Source organism: Mesoplodon bidens (assembly GCF_964165515.1).
Source record: "Mesoplodon bidens genome assembly, chromosome: 2".
NCBI classification, from domain to species: Eukaryota; Metazoa; Chordata; class Mammalia; order Artiodactyla; family Ziphiidae; genus Mesoplodon; species Mesoplodon bidens.
Window position 1 is genome coordinate 167029110 of NC_138177.1, and position 25712 is coordinate 167054821.

The following is a 25712-nucleotide window of genomic DNA, read 5'->3' on the forward strand; positions in this document are numbered from 1 at the left end:
CACAAAGTCTGTCAAATGAATAAACGTCACGGACTCATTTGAGAATGTGATGGAAATGAGAGACACCAACCCCAAGAAAAATGTATGTGTGGCCACACGCATAATGTACATTTCAAGGGGTCACAGACCCTGGTTAGGAGGCCTTGACCTAGGTTTTCAGAGGCCTCTCCAGTGCTGAGCTCACTAAGCTATCCAGAGATGACCTCATCGCACAACCCATCCGCCTGGTGGAAAGGGGGCCCTCGGGCTCCATCTAGGGGATCACAGACCATTATCCCCCATGTCTGGGTCCGTGGCCACCACTGCTCCAACCACCCAGGGCAGGGGCCGCCCAAGGCCACGCTGCTACGTGGCCACCACGACACTCCATGCAAGTGCTCTTTGTATTTCAAAAAGAGAACATTTATTACTTATTTTTTTCCTCATTAGAACTTCCTTTACAGCAACACAAAGTAAAGCACAACAAAACTTATCTGTAGACACAAGGGGAGCACACTGACCACTGTTGGCCAGAGACCAGATGAAGGCCCCGTGGAGACTCCCACAACACAGCACAGCCTTTCTCAGGGCTCCCGGACCCTCGTGCCAAGGGAGGCCCGTGTCAGGCCCAAGCCCTGATGCCTCACAACAAACACAGGGGCTGATACCAAGGAGATCTGGAGTGGGCAGTGGGGGTGCAGGAGCTGGGCCAGGGAAAGGAAGGTATCCTCACATTTTGATAAAGGCAATCCCACCCCACCTCTCACCCAGGCACTCCCGTCTCTGTGTGTTGATTCAGATGCTTAGTTAGATACGTAGATTCTAAGAAACGGTGTGTTTCCTGGGCTGGTGAAACCTGCTCCAACTATCACCAGAGACTTAAGCTCGGTAAAGCCAGGCCTGGGAGGCACCTGAAGATGAAGAATGTGCTGGCGGCTTTGCTGGGAGCCCCATGGGGGTGAAAGGGGAGGGAAGGAGACTCTGAAGACAGGCTGCTGCTGGTATGTCCCCGATCTGGGGTCGGAGCATCAGGAAGGAACAGCGTGATGCTTATGAAGTTTGGTTCTGTTTCACCCTCTGAATTAGCAGACTTCAAACACTTCCATTTCCACAGAAATCAACAGCGAGACAGCTAGCAGGGCACACAGGCTCATGCCAGTTATGTGAGTAAAGGCACCAGATGGTTTGTTATGAAACACATTTTGGTCAGAAAATAGCTGGGGCTTTTTGGTTCCTGGGAGGACAACAGAGCTAGAAAAAAGGAGGTGTGAGTTGTGAGAGGTGTGGGTGAGAAGGCAGCTTTGGCACCAGATCTGGGTTCTACTCTTGACTCTACCCCGTCCACGCGTGTGGTCTCAGTTTCCTCATCTAGAAACTGGCAACCAAACATCCGCAAACAAATCTAGGTGTTAGGTTTCACGCACGATCTCAGGGAGTATGGGGAGGTGGGGCTCAGACCAAACAGCAGCGCGGGAAAACTTGATCCACGTGGAGGGGGAAGGGCAGGATGGGAGCTCTGCAGGAGGCGGTCACAGAGACGACCCCACGGTCGCAGGCAGACTCTGGGAGTCCAGGGCAGCCAGTTACACCGGTTCCAAGCACTGACGGGGACTTTGGGCCTCGTCTCTCGGAAGAAGGGCAGAAAGAAAGCTCTACGCGACGAAGCACCATCGAGGAGCTGGGGGCCACACCTGCTGTGTGTGCTTTAAAGTGCCTGCCACGTGTTGTCTTTGGTCAGGGGCTGCCCCTCTGCCTCTGAGAGCCCCCAGGGCCAGGAGCCCAAGCCCCGGCCCGCTGGGCCCCCCACGGAAGGCGGGCTGGATGTCACAGTCTTCTCCCGCGGCCGTGTTGCCCTCCTGTGCTCAGAGGATGACAGAAATGAACGATCCGACTACTCTCAGTAAGGAGCGAGGGCGCCTCCGGGGAAATCTGGGCCCTTGAGAGAAGGGACAAGAAACGCTTTGGCCACCATCCTGACACCCACGGTGGAGCAGAGCTCGCTCAGGAGAGCGCGGAAAGCTGGTTGTAACACTGCGCTCGTGCCCGATGCAAAACCAGCTTCTGAGTTGAACCAGGAGTCACTGAATAAATATTCAAGGCGTCTTTCAGTTCTTAGAGAAAGAACGGGGTTAAAAAAGAATCTCTCCTTCCCTCTGCTTGACTGGCTGCAGCTGTGATCTGCAGACTGACAGCGCTGCCGACTGAAGGACAGTGGCTGGGGTTCCTGGAGCTGGCCCCCGCCCCCGACGTGGGTGGCTTTGGTTTGTCACATGTCCTGCCAGCCCCAGGCCTCAGAAGTTGAAGAGGTCGTCCGGCTCGGCGCCACTGCTGTCAGGCTTGTCCCAGTCGACAGGCGAGAGGCACTGGGCGCAATGAATGTCCTGTGTTGTCAGTCCAGTGTCCAGGACCTGAGGGTTCGTCCGAGATTGGGCAAGCCTGGAAGGCAGAGCTGTGTGAGCCGGGGGCCCAGGCAAGGGGCTGGTGGGGCTCCGAGGAGCCGGTCCAGCCTGGCCAGCACCAGGGTCAGAAGTGAGAGGACGTGGGTGGGAAAACGGCAGGACACATGGCCAAAGAAGCAAGACTTGTATGTCAGGAGAGGTGGAGCCTCTAACCAGAGAGCCTACCCTTGAGGGTCAAGGGGCTCAGAAAACTGTGGGGCAGGCAGTGGCGTTCCCACCACGGAGAGGCTGGGGCACCCACACCGTCCACAGCTCCATCAGGAAATGCCAGGAAAGAGGAGAAAGGGCAGTGCTGCCGGCGCAGAGAGGGGCATGCGTGGGAGAGAGCCTGGGGCAACCATGGAAGACCACTGGCTTTAACTATGCTCAACACAGTGCTGTTCACAAAGTAAATTCAAAAAGGGGCACAACTGAACGTACCAAGAATAGGGGGAGTTAAATAAATTACGGCCCATGTCCTTAAAAGAACATGAGGCAGTCAGTGAATGAGGTGTTTACAAGGAGTTTTTAACAGCCTGGAGAAATGCTCCTGATACACCAGCAGTAAGTGAAAATCAGGATCCCCAAATGCAAATATGACGAGCTGATCAATGCAAAAAAATGTATATGTATAGGATTAGCGTGAATTAAGCCCCAAAGTCAGGGCTGTGGGATTATGGGATGGTGTTATTTCCTGTTTAACGCTTTGCTGCTTTTCCAAGTTGTTCATTAAGGGCACAAGACACTTTAGTAATCTGGAAAAAGTGAATGAAAGATTTCCTTCAAACAAGGGGGTTGTAGTCAGCCAGAGAAGCTGGGAAGATGGTAAAAAGAATCATGAAGGGGCCACACACGCCGCTCCCGCGACCTGGGCTGCGTCGAGAGGTTTCCACTGGCTCTGGCAGGAAGGGGATGGGGAAGCGGGGGAGGGCTGTAGGGGGCTGCTGAGGGTCCCAAGGGAGAAAGGAAGGCCTGGCTGACCAGGGCCCAGTGCTCGGAAGCCTGAGCTGCCCGGGCCTCTCCTCAGCCAGCCTTCTTGGTGGCGTGTCCCCAAGCTGAAGGCAGCCATGGACAGAGAAGGCCCCTGGGAAAAGGGGAAGTGCCACCAGCCTCTGGGTAGACCAAATATCTCCTAATGGGCCACATATCCCTCCTCTACGTAATGCTCCACGGGCTTAATTAAACACTGCCTTCTCCCTGCCCCTTTCCATAAATGCAAAACCTCTGGAAGGAACAAAGCCTGCAAAAAAGCCCATTTTTGAAGGCTACACCAGGTGTAGGAAGAGGAAGCCAACCTGAGCTGTAGTGTGTTCAGTTCAGCTCAACCTGTGGTAGAGCGGTCACAAGGAATAGCTTTTGATTCAACAGCAAGAACTTTCTGGCAGACCTAGCCAGATAGTGAGCTCCCCACTCCTGGAGGTATCTGAGTTGAGATTTTTGCTCTGGGGAAGGTCAGAGTTCACATTCTCAGACATGGCAAAGGGCCCTGGAGACCAACCCCCAAGTGCCAGGCCTCCTCCCCCAGCACCAGGAGTCCACCTAATGTTACCTTGAAAATGCTTCATCCAGGCCATCATCCAGCTCCTTGGGGAAAACAAAGCAGGAGATAAGAACCCTCAGAGGGGGAGCCCGTGCTCACAGCCGGGGCTTGTCCCAGCCCTGGGTAAGCTATAGGGATGTGGCACACAAGCGTAGGAGTCTGGTGGGCGCCTAGAGGAACAGGCACAGGCAGGCCTTCCACCTGGCTACTGCCACCAGCATCTCAGCACAGGGACCCAAACCTGGGATGTGGGACAGGAGAAAGGGCACCTAGGTGCCTAAAGACCTGGGGGTTCAATTCCCAGCTCTGCCATGACTCAGCAACACCTTAGGCAAGTCACTGCTTCTCTTTGAGACTCAGCTTTTCCTTCCACAGAATTAGGGGGTTGGACCGGTCGATCTCTACAGCTTTCAAATTCCAAGAGGGAGGATGGGAAGAAGGTTTTCTTGCTTTCACCCACTTTCAAAAGCTGAGCCCAAATTCCAAGCTCACAAGGGATAGCTGATGGCAGGAATGCCACAGCCTAGGTGGGAAAACAATGGGCAAGGCTCCCTCCACAGACTCCGGGAGGACGGGCAGGTGGCAAGGCTGGAGAACTGGCTCACAGTGCCTGTTTGGGGGACACTGGGTGGCCCCCAACAGGCAATGGGATTTGATAGGTTTTCAAGTCCATCAATGTTCCAGATTTTTAAAATTAAAGAGACGTGCATAGCACAGGGAGATCAGCTTGATGCTTTGTGACAACCTAGAGGGGTGGGATAGGGAGGGTGGGAGGGAGGCTCAAGAGGGGATATGGGGATATATGTATACATGTGGCTGATTCACTTTGTTGTACAGCAGAAACTAACACAACAGTGTAAAGCAATTGTACTCCAATATAGGAAAAAAAAAGATTTTGCAAAAACGTAAAAAAAAAAGAGACATGACAAGTAAAGTGACATGTCATTCTGCAATAGATCCCGGACTAGAAAAAGGACATTGGAGGGACAGGTGGAGAAATGTGAATCAGGTCTGTAGATTATACAAGTGTTGCATAAATGTTAACAATTTTGATCTTTGTAACGTGGTTATGTAAGATGTTAACAATTGAGGAATCTGTGTGAAGAGGAACAGGAATTCTTTGTACCATTTCTGTAATTTTTTTATCAGTCTAAAATTATTTCCAAATGAAAAACATTTCTAATTTTTTAAATAAAAAAATTATGTTCCTCTGGGAGATTCTGCAGGCAGAGGCCATCATCGTCACTGAGGAAGTGAAAAGGCTGAGACGGAGAGAGGTCAGGGTGCCTGGCCCGGGTCACAGAGGGCGTTGCGGGCCAGGCTGCCTGCCTGAGTCTCAGGCTCCTCGTTCAGGGGGCCGAAGGGGAGAGGCCTCAGGAGCGAAGTGCCCATGCCGAGAACAAGGGGGCCTTTGGTTGGTCCTGCAGTGGGCAGAGCCACGGATGCTCAGGCCAAGAGGCCAGGCATTGTGAGGAGACAGCTGTGCCGGGAGCCAAGCCTGTTGGGGACGCAGCCCTAGGTTCAAAGGGGACATTGTTCATCCCCTACCCTGGGTCTGGCTGCTGGGCTGGGTCAGGCCCTCCTAGAGGCCTGCAAGTCACGGGCGCCAGGGTCTGCACCCTGGAGCTGCCTTAGGCCTCATCCAGGGATCAGGCCAAGGCTCCCTGGATCCTGGGGGGTCCCCAGGCCACACGACCACTCACCCAGACAACGCTGCTGCTGTTTAAGGCTTGAGGTCGCAGTGCCTCGTCCACGTTAGTGGTGTTAGCGCTGACCGTGGACAGCGGGGCCTTGGCTGTCTCTTCCAAGTCCAGCAGGTTCCCAGTGGCGACCACTATGAGGGGTCAGGTGCGTCAGGAGGAGAGGAGGTTCCTGCCTCCCAGCCCCATCTCTTGGCCCCAGCCTGGAGCCTCCTGGGCTACCCTGGTCCTGACTCCCTCCTTGGGCATGGCCTTTCCAGGCCTATCACCCAGACCACCCAGAGCCCCACCCTTGCACCTCCCGAAGCAGCTGGGCAGCTGCCCACAGGGTGGGAAGCTCTCTCCCACTCATGGTTTAGGCTGAAACCCATATTCACAACAGGTATTAAGTTTTTAAAGAGCTCACACAACAAGATGTAAAGTGTATAGGGAGAGATGTATACACAGATTTATATACCTGTATAGGGACATATCTGGAGGAACATGCACCAAAACAAGTAATTTTCCCCCTTTACCTGCATTTGCTGATTTCTCTATAATAAACAAGCATTATTTATTTAACAACAAAACAAAGATAAAAACCCAGGACTTTACCCCAGCCCAGGAGGGAGGGGGGCCCTCTGGATGAAGGGTCCCATGCCATGCAGCCCCTCCCCCGCCCAAGACTCACGGCTCTTCAGCGAAGGGGTGCTGTCTCGGCGGCCCCCACCCAGGATGTCCCCTCCGTCTTGGCTGGTTTTCTCCCTCTTCTCCTTCTCTGTGGGACCAAGGCACAGTGCGTTGGAGCCCCCGACCCCAGCACTCCATCCCTAGCCATCACTGGGCAGGGGTAGGTTGTGGCCAATCTCAGGGGGCAGGTGTGAGGTCTCCAGAACCGAGAAAAGAAACTTTGCATGTTTCATTTAATCCTCACAAGGACCCTGGGGGAGGGAGACAACTGCTCCCAATTCTTCAGATGGGGAAACTGAGACTCGGAGGTGAAGGGGCCTGTGCAAAGCCACAAACCAGATAGGCGATGAAGTTGACGATCAGTCCAGGCCTGACTCCAGAGCCTTTACCATCCTCCCCGCCCCTACTGCTCTGCTGGTCTTCTTCAACGCCCCTGTACACCCCACCCACCGTGTCCACAAACAAGACTCACCTTCCTTGGATACCTGCCAAAACTCAAAGGCGACTTTGAAGGCCTGGGCTACTGTGAGGGTGACAGCCTGGGCCTGAAAAACAGCAAGTGGGGTCGGGGGAGGGATACAGTGTTAAGCAGGTAAAAGCAAGTCTCAACTGGAGGCCCAGGGACTCCAGGCCAGGCCCACCCTGGCTGTCCCAGGCTCTGGAATGCCTGATGGGCGGAGGCAGAGTCCTGGCCCCTCCCACATCGCCAAAGCCGATGTAATGAGGCCACACCTTCCTCAGGCAGCTGGGCCCCATCTTCACTACCTGGAGCCCAGCCAAGATTCCCACAGGTACTCCAATCCTCACCTTGGCAATGGTTATTCACCTCTACTTTTTTCCTTCACCTTTGAGTTCCCCTAAATGCAATTAACTGTGAGGCTTATTTCCTCTGAGAAGTCCTCCCTAATTACCTGAGGACTGCACACAGTAACTTAGTCCTTAAAATGAGAGAACAGAAAAGCCAGAGTTGGAAAGGGCCCCGCCACTGCCTGAACGAGCCACAGCTGGAGAGGCAAAGGTTAGACTCTGGTTACTACTATGCTGGGTCAGAGGGGCGTATAACTGAATGCCAGAAAGGTAGCAGGAGGCTTCTACATTTCCTGGCAGGAGCAATATGTCAGTGAGGGCCCAGGGCAGAAGACTAAAACCATCCAGTGCCATAACCCACCTGTAAAGAAGGGCCACACCTTGTCCCTCAACCCCTGGGGGACTCCCGTCTACTCCTTCAAACCCAACTCAAATGTCACCATCTCTCTCACGTCACGTCACGTCGCGTCACAGGCACTGGGCTCCCACAGCCCTGCCTACCTCTCTCTGGTGTCACGCATATGAAAGTGTCACCAGCTCACATGCCTGTGTCACCCCACCTGGGTGCTCCCTGAAGGCAAGCATCGACTATGAACACCCCTGATTCCCAGAGCCCTCCAGGGGTGTCTAGGATGGTGGCTGAATTGCATTTGCCCGGGGGCAGGTCTCCTGAGGCCTTACACTCCAGCCAGGACCTACCCTTAGCCCACCTTCAACTCAGCCCTTTCCTCTCTGATTCCAGTTCAGGGTTACTCAGCTCAGCTTCTGGGAGTGGAAGTCCCAGAGCTCGCAACTGTAGCCAGAAGCGACATGTAGCCTCCTCTGCAAGCTCGGCCTGGGGAAGAAAGCGCAGACTCTTTCAAGTGTACAACAAGTTCAGGCCTAACCAGCCTCGGCCCCACTCCCTTCGCCTCCGCCAGACAACTCAATTTAATTGAGAAATGAATCTGTGGCTACTGCCTTTAAAAATTTTTTTAAATTTAAAATCCCTAAACAAGCTGACTGATCCATGCCAATTAAATTTCACGAAGTATAAAATCTCATTTGAATGTCTCTGTCATTTACATTTTTGATGGAAGTACTGGCGCTTTATGGCAAAACTTAAATATGGTAATTAAGTATGAAACTCTTCACAGCTGTTTACAATTTAAGCTGTCACGTCTGGATCATGTTTAATAGACCCAGTTACCATTGAGAATTGCCCATGAAATAAAAATATGGGCTAATTACCAGCCAGAGTCAGATTACTATACACCCAAGCAAGGGCTGGTCACCCAGTGTGGCAGGGAGATGGGAACGCCATTATTTTTGCCTCCAGGAAATCTGAGGACGCAAGCCTGACACTGTTTTTGCATAAATCTGCTTGTTCATTTGCATACACCCCGCCCTTTCACCCTGAAGTCCCGAGCGGCAAGTTAAACCAAATATAACTCAAGATGCAGATGCATGCAGGTGGCTGAAAGCCCAGGCTGGGCAGAGACTGGGAGGGGGTGGGCCCCGTTTTCCTGGGCGACTGCAGGAATCTGGGCACTAGCGATGGAAGGTCTGCTCAGGCCTGCCCACTGAAAAGGCCTCCTTGACTCCGCAGGCCAGGAGCCTGCCCCTCCTGAGTGCCTCTGGCTGTGGGTCTGTCTTATTACCCTGACCAGGTACTGCCTTGCCCAGTTTTTGACGTCCCTGTCTTGTTCTGGGTAACCAGACTGTTAGCTTCTCACGGGGACCAGGTCTAGCTTAGGGCTGCAGACTTGGGCCAGGACCTCGGAATCCAGGACCCCAACCAGGTTCTCAAACCAAGTCGGGCCAGGTGCCCTGTACAGCCCTGCTGCCCAGAAGCATAAATCACTGCACAAAAGGATGACCTGAGGAATGCCAGTGGCCTGGGAGGGAGAACAGCCCTGCCGCACCCGACCCCAGGTAGAATTAGGGAGTCCACCTGTACTGCAACCCTGGGCTCCCCACCGATGCCAGCAATGGCACCTTCATTTCAGAGCCCAGAGGCTGAAGTGCTGGCTGAGGCCTCCCAGGTGGGCAGATGGAAACGTTTCTTTGTACAGAACCTTATCCTGGCCGTGCCCAATAGAAGCCACAGGGAAAGAGAGGCCAGGTGGTTGGGCTGCCTAAGCTGAGCTGAACTGGTGAGTGACCCAGAAAGGGACCCATTTGCCCCTGAATTTGGGTGGGTCCTAGGCTTCTTGCTCATTCAGGCAGCCCAGCAAGGAAGGGTGAGGACGTGGAGACTCTGGGCCCTTGGCCAAAATGACTGAGGGCTACGTCAGCGTCCAAATTCAAGGCTCCCCTGAGGCTGACTCTACTTAGCCATCCACCCAGGCTCTGGTGACATGTGAATCCCCAATCCCCAATCATACCACTTCATTTTGCACCTCTGTGTCTTTGCACGTGCTGATTCCTGTGCTGGAGTGCACCCACCCTCTCACCATCCTGCCCCACTTTTCTTGGCCTGGCAAACTCCTACTTACTACTCATCCTTCAAAGCCCACCTCAAAATGTCTCCTTCTCTGAGAATTCTTCATGTGCCACCTCCAGAGTGACTTAATAACCTCTGCCTGAGAACCAAGCTCCCTGTATGCCCGTTACTGAATCCCAGCTCTTCTCTCCCATTGCCTCGTTCGCATCTTCACGGCCACCCTGGGTCCCCAGTGCCCGACACAGAGCTCAGCCTGGGACAGGCAGCAGCAAGCATGTGGAGAGACCTGCCAGCAGGCAGGATGCGGACTGAGGCACCCACTTCACCTCCTGCCTCCTCCTCAGAAACGTGCGCTCTGCCCTGAGAGTCTCAGGGTCTCCAACGTGGCCAGACCACGAGGCCGTAACACACTGGCAGCTTGGGCTCAGCTGAGGCCTTGGGAGCCACAAGGACACCCCATGCATCAGGTGGTCTACTGACACCGCCCTGGGCTGGGCTGTCTCTCCAAGGGGCCTCCCCAGGGCTCCTTGAAATGGGGAGGCCAGGCGGGAAAGGCTGCAGATGGACAAGCCAATATCCAGCCGCTCCTGATGCAGATGAGAATGGGCCAAGAAAAGCGAAGAGTCTGGGCCCTGGGTGTCCAGCAGGAGCCCGTCCCTCTGCCCGATGGCTCTGCTGTCAGCACCAAGCAGTGGCTGGCTGTTTTCCCCAGGACCTGACCTCTTGGCCTGGGGCAGACTGGTTTTGTTCAAGCCTGTCTAAAGTCCTCTGGCCCAAGGCCAGGCTCCCTTAGCCGCTGGGCCAGCATCCACTTTCTTTTACCCCCGACCTCCCCATCCCAGAGGAAGCCTCTACATGTTGGGAGCCCCTGCACTGCAGCAGTGGCTGAGGGCCAGCTGCCCCTGCCCAGTGCCTGCTCTGGTCAGTGGGGAGGAAGAGACAAACAATGGGGACATAATGAGCTTGTTCTGTGGGAACAAGGCTGTCACGGGAGAAGCCACCGCAGCTCAGGGACCTAGGGCATCGTGAGGCCCCGGGTGAGTGGCTGGCGACACCGAGTCTGCAGGAAAGAAACAAGGTGCACAAAAGAAACTGAGACCTTTCAGAACAATCCTGGAGGTCACTGAGGTGACCTCCTCATTCTGTTGATGGCATGCAGCCCAAAGAAGGTCAGGGTCTTATCACAGAGGATCAGGCCCCTGGTCTGTCTCCTCCTACAGTGCTCCTTCCACAAGGCCTGTGGTAGGCTGCATGGTACTCCCTCCACCCCAGCCCACCCCCGGTGAGATGTCCACATTCTGATCCCTAGAACCTGTGAAGGTTACCATACATGTCAAAAGGAACTTTGCAGATGTGATTAAGTTAAGGACTTTGAGGTGGGGGATTATCCTGGATTACCCAGCGGGCCCAATCACAAAGGGCCTTATGAGAGGGAGGCAGGAGGGTGAGAGCCAGAAATAGCAATGTGATGACAGAGCAGAGAGGGAGACTGGACGATGCTCCACTACTGGCTCTGAAGTTGGAGAACAGGGCCCTGAGGTGTAGCAGAAAGCCTGGGTGGGGCGGGGGTCACTTTAAGACTGTGATGTCCTGGATATGTCCTTGATGACATGGGGAGGGGAAGAGATCCTGTCTCCTTGGCTACAAGGACCATAGGGCACAGGAACTGGGGCTCTGGGCTTCGTACACAGAGGTTAACAGAGGCCAATACTAAATAAATGTCGGGAACCTCCTTACAGGGCGGATGCTCAGACCTCGGGGGCCTCAGAAACAAAAACTTCAATGCCAAAGGCTGACTCCCTCCAGCTGCTTGCCACGAAGTTCAAGACAAAAGCCCAGAGACCACTGAGGTCCAGCTCGTCCCAGCTAGATGTGTCAGGGCGGCCTGGTAATGGGGTGAGGGACTCCTGGCTCCTCACAGCCATGTAGGGAGAGAAGAAACGTGGGTTTAGACCCTCTGCTAGCTAACGGCACCCTCTGCTAGATGACAGCTAGCTACATCATCTTCAGCAAGAGAGCTGACCTCTGTGTGGCTGTTTCCTCATTAAAAATAAAAATAAAAACAATGAACGCAGTTACAGCGCTCACCTTGCAGAGTTGTTCCAAGAAGTAAATGAGACGGTACCTTAAAGATTACCACTGAAACAGGCACAGAGTAGGTACCAAGATACGGCCATTTCCCTCCCTTCTCTGGCCACAACAAGCCAGGTTCTCTGAGGGCCTTCGCCTTTGCCTTTCACACTGCGCACCTCTGATCACCAGTCTCTATAGACTAATCCCTATAAGGCCCTGCACCTTATAGTGACAGGAGACTGCCCCGCCCCAGATCTCAAATGCATCAAATCACATTATAGAGAGGAAGCGGCTCAGGGCACTCACTGGGAATGAGGGCTTGTCGCGGCCACAGGCCAGCCGAGGGCAGCCCACCCTGACAGGTGGCCCACCTGATTGTAGCCCTACACAGTGCCCTCAGCTCTCAGCACCCACCTGAGGTTCCCAGGGACTTCAGACTTTCTTTAACTGATGTCACCTTTGGGTCCTGCCTTCCCCCCAGTCAGGGCCCCCAAGGCAGGGCTGCCAAGGCGAGGCTAGAGCCTGCCCAAGCCCAGCCTCTCCCCACTGACCATCTTCCGCTTGGTGCAGAGGAAAGCGTGGCACTCAAGATTCTCGTTGTGCTGGCTCTGTGCGATGTACGCAAACACTTTGTCATGCATCTTGTCTGCTGTACAGTAGGAGATTCTGAAAGGCAAGTGGCAAGTGTCACCACCAGACTCCGGCACAGGGGCCTGACCGCATCCCGAAAGCCCCTTAGAGCATCTCCCCTGAGTTCCAGAAAGCCTGCCATCCCACTCCACCAGGGTGGGACTCTGGGCCTAGCATCCTGGGCCATCCATGGGGTGCGGGAGAGTGGGAAAACCCAGGCTAGGCAAGAAGGAGTGGTGGTAAAGACGGGAGGAAGGGCTTCCCTGGTGGCACAGTGGTTAAGAATCTGCCTGCCAACGCAGGGGACACAGGTTCGAGCCCTGGTCCGGGAAGATCCCACATGCCGCGGAGCAACGAAGCCCGTGCGCCAAAACAACTGAGCCTGCGCTCTAGAGCCCACGAGCCACAACTACTGAGCCCGCGTGCCTAGAGCCTGTGCTTCGCAACAAGAGAAGCCACCGCAATGGGAAGCCCGTGCTCCGCAACAAGAGAAGCCACCGCAATGGGAAGCCCGCGCACCACAACGAAGAGTAGCCCCCACTCACTGCAACGAGAGAAAGCCCACGTGCAGCAATGAAGACCCAACACAGCCAAAAATAAATAAATTAAAAAAAAAAAAAAAAAAAAGACTGGAGGAAGGGCACATCCCCCCTCTACTGAGCCACATCCTCAAATAGTAGTAGGTGAGCCCTTACTGTACACCAGGCAACGTTCTAGACATCACCTCACTGAATTTTCAGAACTGCCCTCTGAGATGGGTTCTAGTACTATCCCCACTTTTCAGGTGAGAAAACTAAGGCTAAGAGTCAGACCACCAAGCTACTAGTTTCCGGAGGCCGTAACCACTGTCATGCTGCCTCTTTAAGAGTTTATGCTAACCAGCTGGAAAAGGGGGCAGGACACTACCCTGCCCACAATGCCCTTCACCTGAGTGTCCCCCACCTGCCCTCCCTTTGATCACACCCCTGCGCACAGGTCAGATGAGTTACAGGCCCATCTCTCCCAGGGTGACTGAGACTACTGACAGCTTCTCTGGGAGCTGTGGCCAGGGGAAAAGGAGCTGGGGGTAGGGCGGGGGCCTAGGAGGGAGACACAGCAGCTCCCTCCTCTTGAAACACCCTCTCCCCCCTCGTCTGATCCCTCCCCACTGTCTCCAGTCGTCCTGGGAATCCCAATCAGAAGAGGAGCTGGTAGCCCAGAGGTGGGACAGGAGCTCAGCAGACTCCTCACCTCATGCGGCCCCAGTTTCAATCACAGGCATTGACAAAGGGATCAGCACCACTTAAAATCGCCAGGTGGGCAGAGGGAGGGGGTGCCAGATTCCCAGCTGCCTCTTCTCCAGCCCAGGGGATCCAGCCTCCTGTCCTCAATGCCCTGGGTCTTCGGTATGAATCAACGAGATCCTGCTATTTTTCAAGCCCCAGCAAGGCGCCACCTCCCGTGAGAGGCCCTCCCAAGTTTCCCCAGGCAGGCCTCTCCTTCTCTGCCCTCTTGGGAAACACTTATACTCTATCTCCCATGTCCTCTGCTCCATCCCCTCCTAGACTGGAAGCTCCTTGAAGGCAGGGGCTGGGTCTGATTCCTCACCCGGCACAGGCCTCAGCAGAGCAGGTACTTGGACACCAGCTAGAAACTCTAAAACCACGCCCTCAACACACATCCCCCCACCCCCTCACCCCCAACCCCAGTACTGGCTTTGCTCCAGCCAGCTGAGCCACCTGCTCGGAGACAAGGCAAGAGACTGCAGGGACGAGAGGCTTGACAGAACTCTGGCCTCGGTGTCCTGGGCGAAGCTCGGCCTCTATCTCACCACGTGGCCTTGGGCAATTCCCTCTCTGGGTCTCAGCTTCCCAACCTGGAAAATGGACCTGAGCTGCCTGTCTCTTCCAGCTCTGAAATTCTACAACTGACCAGCTAAGAGAGAGGCGAGGACAGCCTGAGGCTCCAAGGGCCGGGCCTGTTGCCCTGTGAACAGCGCTCTGGCCTCAGACTCTGCCTGAGGCCTCCCTGGACGCCTGGCCAGATGTCCAGAGCTGAGCTGCTGCATTCCCAGCGAAAAAGGCAGTGACTGTGCAGCTCTCTGTTCCAAGCCTGACTCAGCAGCACACTTGAGGGGTGGAGTGGGGGGCAGGGGTGTCCCAGGCCAGCTGCAACTAGTGATAATGGCAGCAGCAACTGCCATTTAGCCACATGTTCATTGTGAGCCAGGCACTGGGCATCCAGGGCTTCGTAACCGCACACCGGGCGGGATCTGTTTCCAACCCCACACACAGATGAGGGAACTGAGGCCCCAAGGTCACCCAGATAGGAAGTGGTAGAGTCTGGATTCAGACAAAGCACTCCATCCACTGCCCCGAGCAGCAGACTGAATGCGGACAATGCCGAGCGTACCTGTAAATGGACACGTTCTCAATGAGCTGGTTGGTGACGTTGTCGGTCAGGATGATCCCCCGTGGCGACACCTTGAGAGTCACCTTCTGCAGCTTCTTCCCACTGGCCTTGGCCTTGGGGCAAACGTGGATCAGAGGAGCCTACCTGCCTCACTTGGCACCCACCCTCGTGGGCTACACCCAGCTGCTCTGAGCCCCAGACGCGAGGCCCACAGGAGGCCTCACCTTAGGTGACTGGCAGACATGATGGGGAAGACAATTCAGCGCACACCTTCTTCTAATAAAAATAGGGACAAGTGTCACTCACTGAGCACCTGCTGTCTGCCAAGCACGGGACCTCGAGTCATCCTCACAGGCAGCAGGGCTTTGCCTCAGGAGAAAACGGACTCAGAGGGGTTAAGGGAGTTGCCCAAGGACACACAGGTAGGAGGGACCTCAGACTCTGAGGGCTGAACGCGGTATCACAGCCCAGCAGGATGGGGACTCCACGCTCCACCCACTGTACCTGCCAGGGCCTGAGCAGAGGGGGCCGAGACCACCAAGAGAGGTGGACTCACAGGGCACATGCTCACTCAGAGCTGGGGAGGAAATCCAGTCCCTCAGGCCACAGGGCAAGTGGCTGGGCACCAGCAACCCTCCCACTATCCCTCCCTGGCACTAAGTTACCAACCCTAGGCCGGTGGCCTGAGCTGAGGGAGGGGAGGCTTAGAGAGGCCACGGCCACAGCAGCTGGAGAGGAGGACACTGACCGGACCCTGCCAGCCCAACAGCTGCCCTCTCGAGTAGCTAAGCTGGAAGCAGGGGGACGCAGGGGCAGGGCAGCTGCAACACATTCAGTCAGGGTGATGTGCAGGCGATGAGTGCTGTCCCCCCAAGCCCCAGAAGGAGCTACCCCTTCCTCGTGCTCCCACATCCCACCCTGACTGCGCTCACCGTGGCCACGATCCTCTTGACGGCGGCGGCCGACAGTTCCTCACCCTTGGGCTGCTCCACCAGCGTCATGCCCAGGTACTTGAGGCTGAAGAGCATGCCCTCGAGCAGTGTCTCCCGAGTGTCTGTCCAGTTCTCGGGCAGCTCTGCGCAGAGGAGGATAGGCGCTCAGACCCCGCTGAGCAGGGCCCACCACAGCGACAGCGTCTGCAGCCCCCGTCTCCTAGGAAGACCCAGCAGGGACACTGGGGTCCCCCCATCTATCATTACTTTTATCTTTAATAAAGGAATAACATTTTCTAGTACGTACCAGGCACCATGGTAGGAAGTGTTACACAGAACCTTCTCATTGACCCTCATGAGAACCTATGAGGCAGACACTTTTATCATACCCATTTACAGACAAAGACACTGAGGCCCAGGGAGGCGAAATCACATGACCAAGTCCACAGAGCCAGCGAGTGCAATAGCCAAGAATCAACCTCTTATTTTCAAGTCCAAAGCCCAAACTCTTAACTTCAACGTTAACACTTGCTGAGGGCGCACCATGCCATTTTCTTATTGAATCTTCAACGCAATCCGGTGAGATGGGTATTATTCCCACTTTACGGATTAGGAAACTGAGGCTCAGAGAGGTGAAGTCGTCAGACAAAGGCCACATACAATGAGTAAAGGGTTGGAGTCAGAATTCAAAACTGGGTGGTTCCCATGGCCCCAGCCTGGCCTGCTTTCCTCCGTCTGCACAGCCACAGAGACCAAAAGGTAGGGAGGAGGGGGACCAGGAACGAGACAGCAGCCCAGGGAGGGTGGGCGTGGGGTAAGGCTTAGTGGGGAAAGGGGGAGGTGACTGCTCAAAAACATCATACGAAGGCCACTGAATCCGGAAGGCCTGGGTTCAAACCCCAGCCCTGCTTCCCCCAACCTGCATGGTCTTGGGGAAGGCCCCTCTCCTCTTTGAGACTAATAATGCCCGGCCTACAGCAAGCAAGGGCACACAGCAAGACACATGGGAAGGATCCTCTGAAAGCTCTGATCACGACAGAGGTCAGGAAGGTTGGGAAATGAGGGGATGAGCCTGGCTCACTGGGTGGTGAAACAGACCAGGAGGGAGAGTTGGAAAGAGGCCTCCATTTCACCCCACCCACGTGAGAGAGGGCCCTGAGCAGGCAAAGGGACAGGAGGGGAAGTGTGGTCTTCACTGTGGGAGGGGTCATACAAGAATTCACAGGAGTACCTCGTCCCCTAAACTGAGACCCAGGTGAGCAGGAATTTGTTAACCTGTCATCCAGAGCCTGGCATGCAGCTGGCATTCCTGAGTGAAGGAACCCAGACAACCCCAAGGCTTTCAGGCCTGCAATGCCTCCAACCCCATCCTCAGCTCTGGACCCTGGACCACTGCCCTCCAGCCTCTGCCCTTAGGCCTCCACCCCACATGAAGCCAGCCCCCCACTGAGAAGACCCCAAAGTGACCCCATCCTCTGTCCCATCAACCATGAGTCTATTTCATTTGATCCTCCAAAGAGAATCAGAAAGTCCCCGAGGTGTCCCAGTAGTCCTGGGTTTGGTGACGGGAATCCTGGAGCAACTCAGACATGGGCCTTGTTCTCAAAGAAACCAAGCATATTGCCACCAGCAGGGCAAAACGGAGCTACAGTAACAACAAAGCAGCAGCTCTTACCATTACGTCTAACACTCACGGCTACCTTGCAAGCTGGCATTCTTTCATTCCCATTTCACAGAGGAGGAAACTGAGGCTCAAAGAACAAGTAATTTGCCAAATTAGTTGTCTATTTGACACTTAAAGCCCAAGTTCCTAACCATTAGGCAAACGCTATCTTGCCATGAGGCAGACTACCCTCAGTTTAGCAAAAGGCCATGGAGAAGTTCCTAGAGCCAGAGGTATTTCCCCCCATAATTCTTAATTCCTGAGGCTTCCTCTCTGTAGGGAGATGCCTAGACCACCACTTTCAACCCGATATTCATCTAAGCAAGGATGGCAGACTATGTGCTGCCAATGCCTGTCACCTGTGTCCTTGGCAGACATTGCTAATCAACTGCAGCCCTATTCCCTCTGATTTAAAGGCTTTGAACTGTTTCTCAATAAAAGGCTCCTGGCTGGCAATACCAATCCATCAGGGGTGGCCTTGTTCATCTCATTACCCATCCCTGCCCCACAGCAAACATCCTTCCTCTCCCCATTTTCATGTCTTCTCTCTCCCATTTCCACCAGCTCAGCCCTTTCCTGGCCCCTCTCCAGAGCCACTTCCGCTCCCTCCATTCCAAAAGGGCCAAAGCTTGCCAAGGTCACAGACGACCTCTTTGCTGTCAAAACATTCCCCAGTCCCCCCTGACCTCTGAAATGCTCGGCATTTTTCTGCAATCCTCCTTCCCTGGCCTGACCCTTCCCCTCTTCTCTGGCCTCCTGGAAGAGAGCCCTGGTAGACTGGCTGCCACTCATCAGCCTCAGAGACCCTCTGCCCAACCTCCTCACTTGACACATGATAAAACTGAGGCCCAGAGAAGGATGGGACTTCTGCAAGGTCACACAGCAATCAGAGGGACCCCAGCTCCCAAAGCACTACAGGCAACTCCCACAAGGACTGCTGCGAAGTTATAGGTTGCCCAGCCTCGTCTCCCCCACAATATCCCTGCACGCGAGCACATGCACGCACATGCAGGCACGCACACAGCAGAGGTTCCCATCAGACACAGCTTCCTCCCATGACGTTACATGTACTTTCCCACTTCTCTGCCTTTGCTCAAGGAGCTCCCTCTACCAGAAATGCCCTTCCCTTTGCTTGACTGAAACCCCTCGCACCCAGCCTCCTCCAGGAAGGCCTTGTTTGAGGCAGTATAGCCTAGTGGTTAAGAGCAAGGGCCTTAATCCTAGAATCCACTGAGTGAGCCTGAGCAAGTTAATTACTTTCCCTGAGCCTCAGCTGTCTCTTCTATAAAGTGGGAGAAGCAAAAGTCTCCAGCTCACAGGGCTGTGGTGAGCCTTTGATGAGATAATAACACACAATAATAATGAGACAATAAAATGTAATGTGCTTAGCACAGGGCCCCACCCATGGTTTTGCCTCCTGGGGCCTGTCGCTCCTGTCAGGGGTTTCTCTGCCCCTCTTCCTCAGTATGGATCTCCTTCTCTTCCTCCCACAGCCATATCACCACCACCAAGCAGCTGCCTGCGGTGTGTTTTCCTCTTGAAGGACTGCCGTGCACGTCTGCCTCCCCCAGGAGAAGGGGCATCCCTGCTCCCTGTTGCTGCTCTGTCTCGTTCTGCTCCTCCCTGCCCCTCCCAGGCCCAGCAGAGATCCTCCTGCCCCTCCAGGGAACCCTGCCTCCGCGCCTACACTTCTGGGCATGATTCATCTCTTCAGTGAGGTTTACGGTCTCTCACACCCCACTCCCTCCCTGAAGAAACCAGAACCAAATAGCACTCAATAAAGACAGAGGTAGGGTTCACTGCCACACTGGCCTGGTCACCATCCAGCCACCTCAGGCTGGAGGCCACATGCTCCTTCCCAGGAGGAGCCCAGGGTTTCAGGAAGAACTCCCGGAGGCCCCCAGGCAAATACAGGCCTGAGTCCACAGCGCTGTTCCGGTCCTGGTTATTTTTGGCCCTGTAGAGTGGGTAATGACTGCACTATTTTAACTTTATGATTTTACAGATGACCTGCGGTCAGAATTAGCTGGGGATGGATGGACCGTATGCCCAGTCTAAGTTGTAGCTGCAAACATGTACTCTTTTCTTATTAAGCGAGCCCCTGCCCAGGAGTCAGAGCTCTTGTGCCCTTGTGCCCCTTCTGCTGCCCTGGGAGACCCAGCTTGGCTGGTGCCTAGAACATCAGAGCTGCAGCCAAACCCATGGGCCAGGGGGGAACCTCCAGCAGGGGTCCTGGCCTCCAGCCTCCTCCAGCCTGGTGGGGAGATGGCATCAGGAGCCACAGAGTGACATCTCAAAAGAGGACCCAAGCTCTGCTGTGACCTGGAGTGTGGCTGCTTCTCTAGGCGGCAGTCTCCTTATCTGACAAATGGGCTCAGGCCGGCAGGAGCGTCATCAGAAAAAGGTTCAGCATGTGAAAAGTGCTAGGCAAATTTGAGAAGCTGTTAAGACTATCAAAAGAAAATAATAATTTTAAAAAGGTAATTCCCTGCGGTCCAGTGTTTAGGACTCGGCGCTTTCACTGCGGGGGCCCGGGTTCAATCCCTGGTCGGGGAAATAAGATCCTGCAAGCTGTGGGGCACGGCCAAGAAAAAAAAAAAAAAAAAAAAAGATAATAGCAACAGCTACCATTCCTAAGTACCTACTTATACTGTAAGAAAAAAATATGCTGTCAAGGTTAAAATGATGAGGTCTGGAGACGGGCTGTGGGGTTCATAGTCACTCTACCTCCCTGGGCCTTGGTTTCCTCATTTAAAAATGGGGACAGCAACTGTACCCACCCTATGGGGTTGCTGTGAGGATGAAATTAGTATACACATGAAGTGGGCTTAGAACGGTACCTGGTAGATATCAAGTGTGAGTGTTGTGTCACTACCAAGGGTCAAGTGCAAAGAGCTTTAATGTGTACATAGCCATTTGCAGTACTTTATGAGAAGAGTCAAGGATATATTAGGACTCCCATTTCACAGATGAAGATGCTCAGAGGTGTCTGGCCATGACTCATAATCCACAGTGCTGGGCCTTGAATCCATAGCTGTGCTCCTTGCCCTCTCCTGCAGCCCGCCAAGCCCCTTCCCATGAGCAGGGCCAGGCTTGGGATCATCCAAGAAGAATGGGTATCCTGTCCTGGAGGCTGCCCGAAAGGAGCGTCTGGCTCACTTTCAGTGGGCAGTGGGTGACCTGACTCCTTCAAGCCACACACCCCTCCCTCAGCCACCAGACCTGTGAGAAGCAGCATCCCAGCCTCCAGTTAAATGTCCCTTGCACTTGCTGTTCCCTCTGGCTGGAATGCTGTTCCCAGATTCCTCCCTCCTTGTACTGTATTCATATGTGTGTTCCACACCTTCTCCGAGAGGCCTTCCCTGACCCCCTGCACTGACACTCTCAGTGCCCCACCTTTATCTCCTCGGTGGGAACCATTTCCACACACGCCACCTGACGCGCCACTCTCTGGCTGCCAGAGACTCAGATGCCCATGGGGGCTGGGGCAGTAAGAGCTCCTGCTCCCCGCAGCCCCCTCCCATCACTGACAGGAACTGCCTCTCAAATGGAGTAACTGCTCCAGAGCTCCCCACAGGTGGCGTCCCAGCCGCCCACAATGGAAACTGGCTTCATGTTGTCCACTCTTTGGATTCCTTTCCCTTCTTGCTTCTCCTAAGAACATTTCCTGGGATCTCTTCCCAAATAAGTGACTTTACTCAGATCCCTATCTCAGCATCTGCTTCTAGAAGAACCCAAACAAAGACACCACCCATCATTTCCTCACCCGCTTTATCTTTCTCCTCTTGGCGTCACCACTACCCACAAGCACCCCACTCATCTGCACCCGGGTCATGCTGTCTACCTCCTCCCCCAGAGGGCTGGCGCTATCCGAAGACGGACGCATTCCCCAGCCTCGCCGGCACCTCTAACAGTGCCCGACATACAGTCAGTGCTCAATACATATTATGGTTTGGGGTTTATTTATATTTTCCATTATAAACATTATAAATAAGGATGAATAGATCTTCCGTCCCCCACCTACCACCATGAACCAGCTCTGTTGAAACCTGCACCTCAGATTTTTTACCCATTCTCATGGAGTTCTCTGACAACCCACGGAGGAGCCCGAGGGTCAGAGGGACTCCTCTTGGAAATAAGGGTACTGAGGGGCCAGGGTGCACCACCCTTCCAGGCAGCTGGAAGAAAGGAAAACCCAGGCCAGGGACTGAGACAGAACGTTTATGGCTCCCAAAGAGGTGGGGGAAAAGCCATGTGCGGGAGAAGGAGAGAGCCCTCCTTCAAAGTCAGCACTAACCGGGAGACAGGGGGCCATGAGGTTCAGGGCAAAAAAAGCTGTCTGCTGCTGCCTTTGCTCTGGGACCTCAGGCAAGTCCTTCTCTGGGCTCCAGTTTCTCTGCAAATAAAACAATGATCACGCTAATCCCAGCTTAGGACCTTGAGGGGTGAGGGGCAAGTCACAGCCGCCAGCGGGTGTCAAATCTAACCTTGTAGACACTGGTGTGTATAAAATGGATGACTAATAAGAAAAAATAAATAAATAAAAAATAAACATTAAAAAAAAAAAATCTAACCTTAACTCCAGTGGCTTCAGTCTGGCCCCCAAACTCAAGCACAGGGCTCAGACCTTCTTGAGGGTTGGGTCCAAGGCCTGGCTGGGACACCACCCCAGGCCAGGCTGCCCCAGCACTTCCACCCCAGACACACCCCACGGCTTCCCTCTCTACTTGTGGCCACGTCAGGGCCAGTGACTCCACTTCCCTGAGCCTCAGGCTCCTTTATCTGAGAAATGAATCTGATGAGGATCCCTGCTCTGTCACCTCCGAGGAGCAAATGCAGTAATGGAAGCAAAAACACTATGTAGGGGCCTCCCTGGTGGCGCAGTGGTTGGGAGTCCGCCTGCCGATGCAGGGGATATGGGTTCGTGCCCCGGTCTGGGAGGATCCCATATGCCGCGGAGGGGCTGGGCCCGTGAGCCATGGCCGCTGGGCCTGCGCATCCGGAGCCTGTGCTCCGCAACGGGAGAGGCCACAACAGTGAGAGGCCCGCATACTGCAAAAAGAAAAAAAAAAAAAAAAAAAAAAAAAAAAAACACTATGTAAAAGGTAGAGGGCCCAAAGCAGTAGTTACCATTTATTGAACTCTTTCTCTATGCCAGGCAAAACATGATTTCAGTTAACCTGCACCCCCCAAAAAAAATCTGTGGTGGGTACTCCTGTTATTAACAATGTACAGATCAGAAAACGGACTTAATAACCAGGGACAGGTGGGGATTCACCCTCGCTTATTCTGGGTCCAGAAGGCTCCAGGATGGCACTCTGGGCTTACTGGGGTCTGACTAATAAATAGGAAGGGGGCTCTCCTCTTCTTTCCTCCACAGACAGAGACAGGCTCTGATCCCCCAAAACGCTTTCCACCACATTAAGTATCATGCTGAAGGTCCACATGACAGGCAGCGGGAAGGGGAATGAGGGAGAAGGAAACCACCAGTTAGGTGCCAGAAGGAAGTGTTATTGTCAACAACCTTCTCAACATCCCTACCGGGTTAGAATTGTTATGCCCATTTTGCGGATGAGGAAACTGAGGTTCAGAAAGGACAAGTGACTTGTCCAACATCAGAGCAGGCAGGAGACACTCTTTTCCACCATCCAAGGTAGCTAACTCTCACCCTTCCCCATACTGAGTGAGGGATACCAAGGGAAGGGGGGCTCCTAAGTTTCCTTCCCTTGCCCAGAGCCCCGCCCCCCTCCCTTATCCCTAGAGAAAACTGCAGGGTTCCCCCACTGGAACAGGCCGTCATTCTCAGTCCTGATCAAATCCCACAAATATTTAAAGGAGCTATTTTGGGAGTCAATACATGTGGGAGATGGGTGCATCCCTGGCCTAGGCTAGTCCAGTCCTAATGGTCTCTGACCCCACCCCCACCAGTAGACACCAGCCCACGTTCCCAATGCCAGTCTTGTCTTGGTTTAGGAGGCAGGCACAGCTGGAACCACAGAGCCGGGCAAGAGGCGGGGCAGGGCAGGCTCCCTAGGCCCAGACACGCTGGCACTCCTGGGCCTCTTCTGGGCCTAGCTAACTAGGGCTCCTCTGGCGGAGCCCTGGAAGGCCAAGAGGGAAGGGGGTGGGGTGTGACTGTACTGACAGCGGCTTCCTGGTGCCTGGAGAGGCCAGGGTCCCAGGCGGTTGGGGCATGGGGGGCAGTGTGCAGGAGTCCTGGCTTTGGCTCCATATCTACCAGGAAGGCTTGAGTGACCCCAGACAAGCCCCTCCGTTTCTCCTCGTGAAAAGGGCTGGGTTTCTCAGGCCTCAGGGGAGGGTGCCAGGTGACGGGTTCCCTGAGAGTAACTGGAGACAGGGAGAGGAGGGGGAGCCGGGTGAGGTTCCTCCCAGGCTCCCAGACGCCCCTGGGAGAGGTGGCGGCAGAGTCTGCCATTCGACCAAGGCGCCCAGGGACATCGGAAGTTCAAGCGGAGAGGTGCGAGAAAGAAACAGGTTTCAAAAATAGCCAGGAGGCCGGCTGTGGCACCTGGACCCAGCCAGAGGAGGGGACAACGGGGTCTAGATGGGCTGGTGTGTGGTAGGTACCTCCCGAGACGCCAGGTTAAGCCTCGCCCCCAACTTCAAGTAGGTACCTGCAAACCCGGGCTCACACTGAGTCGACTTCTGGGCGCCCGGAAGTCAAAAGGTAACCTCGTGGGTTGGACTAGGGGAAGGGGGCAAGGGGGCTCCCGCCGGCCGCTGACCTCGGGGCCAGAGTGCTGGGGTGCGGGATGGGGGTATCTTCCCAAGCCCCTGCCCCCTGCCCCCTCCCCCGGTACCGACGCTGAGCTCCTGCCTCCCCTGGCTGTCCAAAGAGGGGACGTGCTGGGGTCGCGAAAGTCTCTTCCTCTGACTTGCAACCTCCCTCCGACTGCAGCCCGCACCTGGGGACACCGAGCTCCGGTTTCTTCCCCCAGCTTCTGCCCTTCCTCCCCAGCCGCACAGAATGGGGACGGGAGTAGGAACGCAGCTTGACCCTCGGCGACCCCGAATCCCGCAGGGCCGGGTAAGGTCGCTCCGGACCGCAGGGCGCGACTCAGGCCCTGCCTCTCCCCCCCACCCGGGGCTCTGAGGAGGAGCGTCCGTGCGCCCCGACCCCCGCCCGGCCCGCGCCGGGCCCCGGTGGTCGCGCACGCACTCACTCCGGTGCCGGCCGCCGCCCCCCCAGCTCTGCTTGGCGAGGCTGGGGCTCCTGATCAGCGCCCGCCCGGCGGACTTAAGTGCGTCCATGGCCGCTCGGGCCGCCGCCGCCGCCGCCGCAGCCAAAACTCCGTCAGGGAAAACTTTCCGCCGGGGCCAGGCGGCTCACGGGCTCCGCGCTCCTCCCCTCCCCGGCGCGAGCTCCGCGCCGACGTCCGCCGGGGCGGGGCGAGGGCCGGCCAGGCTCCGCCCCCGGCCCCGCCCCGCCCGGTCTCTGCCCTATTTCCCCAAGGCTGTCCAGACAAAGGGTACCCCTGAGGCAGCGAGCCGAAAGCCGTCGACGCCCCCTCTTTCCCTCTATCTCCCCAAACCCCTTCTTTCCCACCAGGTAGGAGGCTGAGGGTCCGAGAGCCGCTTCTCCCGCCGCGGGAGGCGCTGGCCTAGGATTTCTAGACAGCTGAAAGTTACTTGGAGACCATTTTACAGATGGGGAGACTGAGGGTGGGAGAGAATGGGCTTGTCCAAGAGGAAGGTGATGCCCGTTGCAGTGGGAGGCTTGGAAAGAGAGCTGACGGTGGTAGAACTTTGCTGGGAACAGGGCCGGAGTATAGAGTTTGCCTTAGCAAGACCCGTTGGGCACTTTACTCGCCCAACCGACTCAGCCTGCTCCCTGGCACCACCTGGGCACTCTGGGCTGCCCCCTGCCCACCCTACTCCCCAAGTAGCCTCAGAGGTGGTGTGGCCTTGGTGTTATGCTCTGAGGGGTGGGGAAAGGAGTCTTAGTTCTAGCACTGACTTTCAGTGTGACTGACCTCAGGCAAATCCTTCCCCTCTCTGGGTCTTAATCTTTATCTGTAAAGTGAGATGAGATCCTGTCTCTAGTGACCCTTCCAATCTACCAGACCTTGACCCAGAGCCTGCCCTGCTTGATAGGAGGCACTTCAAGAGGAGTCTGGATTCTAGAATTCCTCAAGCACAGATGTTCTAAGTCCAGGATATAGAATTCTCTCTAGAATCCTGTACCTTCCTGTCAGGCTTTACCAAAGGGAGTCAAAAGGAGAGCACATATATCCAGGCCACAGCCTGGCTTCTGGGGGGTGGGCATGTTGCATCAGTAAGGTGACCTTCCATCTCTGGGATTGCTTCTGGCTCAGAAGGCAGGAGTCCTGTTCCCATGTCGGGGGAAAAACAGGACTGTGCTGTCACCAGCGGGACAGGGAGGCTGACATTCCTCTATAAGCTAAGCGCTTTTTCGGCCATTCTGTCCTTTGCTTCAGCAACAC

At 55.1% G+C, this 25712-nt stretch overlaps 1 protein-coding gene across 2 annotated transcripts; it reads right to left on the reverse strand.

Annotated features, from left to right (window-relative positions):
• Nucleotides 1-380: 380 nt before the first annotated feature.
• Nucleotides 381-24628, reverse strand: LDLRAP1 (low density lipoprotein receptor adaptor protein 1). Of its 2 annotated transcripts, none has more exons than XM_081223950.1 (9): nt 24432-24628; nt 15585-15727; nt 14653-14765; nt 12183-12297; nt 6799-6871; nt 6328-6414; nt 5661-5791; nt 3967-3998; nt 381-2415 (listed from the first exon to the last, which is right to left on the reverse strand). In XM_081223950.1, the coding sequence occupies exons 1-9, from the start codon at nt 24517-24519 to the stop codon at nt 2271-2273; spliced, it is 927 nt and encodes a 308-aa protein (XP_081080076.1). In that variant the 5' UTR covers nt 24520-24628; the 3' UTR covers nt 381-2270. The 2 variants fall into 2 exon arrangements, with proteins under 2 accessions (XP_081080076.1, XP_081080075.1); XM_081223949.1 differs by having other exon boundaries at nt 3967-4001.
• Between the last annotated feature and the right edge of the window lie 1084 nt (nt 24629-25712).

Excerpts from the sequence above, each read along its gene's own strand:
- LDLRAP1 (XM_081223949.1), bottom strand. The coding sequence starts at position 24,519 with ATGGACGCACTTAAGTCCGCCGGGCGGGCGCTGATCAGGAGCCCCAGC. Across the intron at positions 15,728-24,431 it reads GGGCGGCGGCCGGCACCGGA|AGCTGCCCGAGAACTGGACA; the intron begins GTGAGTGCGTGC and ends TCCTCTGCGCAG. Across the intron at positions 6,872-12,182 it reads TCTGCACCAAGCGGAAGATG|GCCCAGGCTGTCACCCTCAC; the intron begins GTCAGTGGGGAG and ends GCTGTTTTTCAG.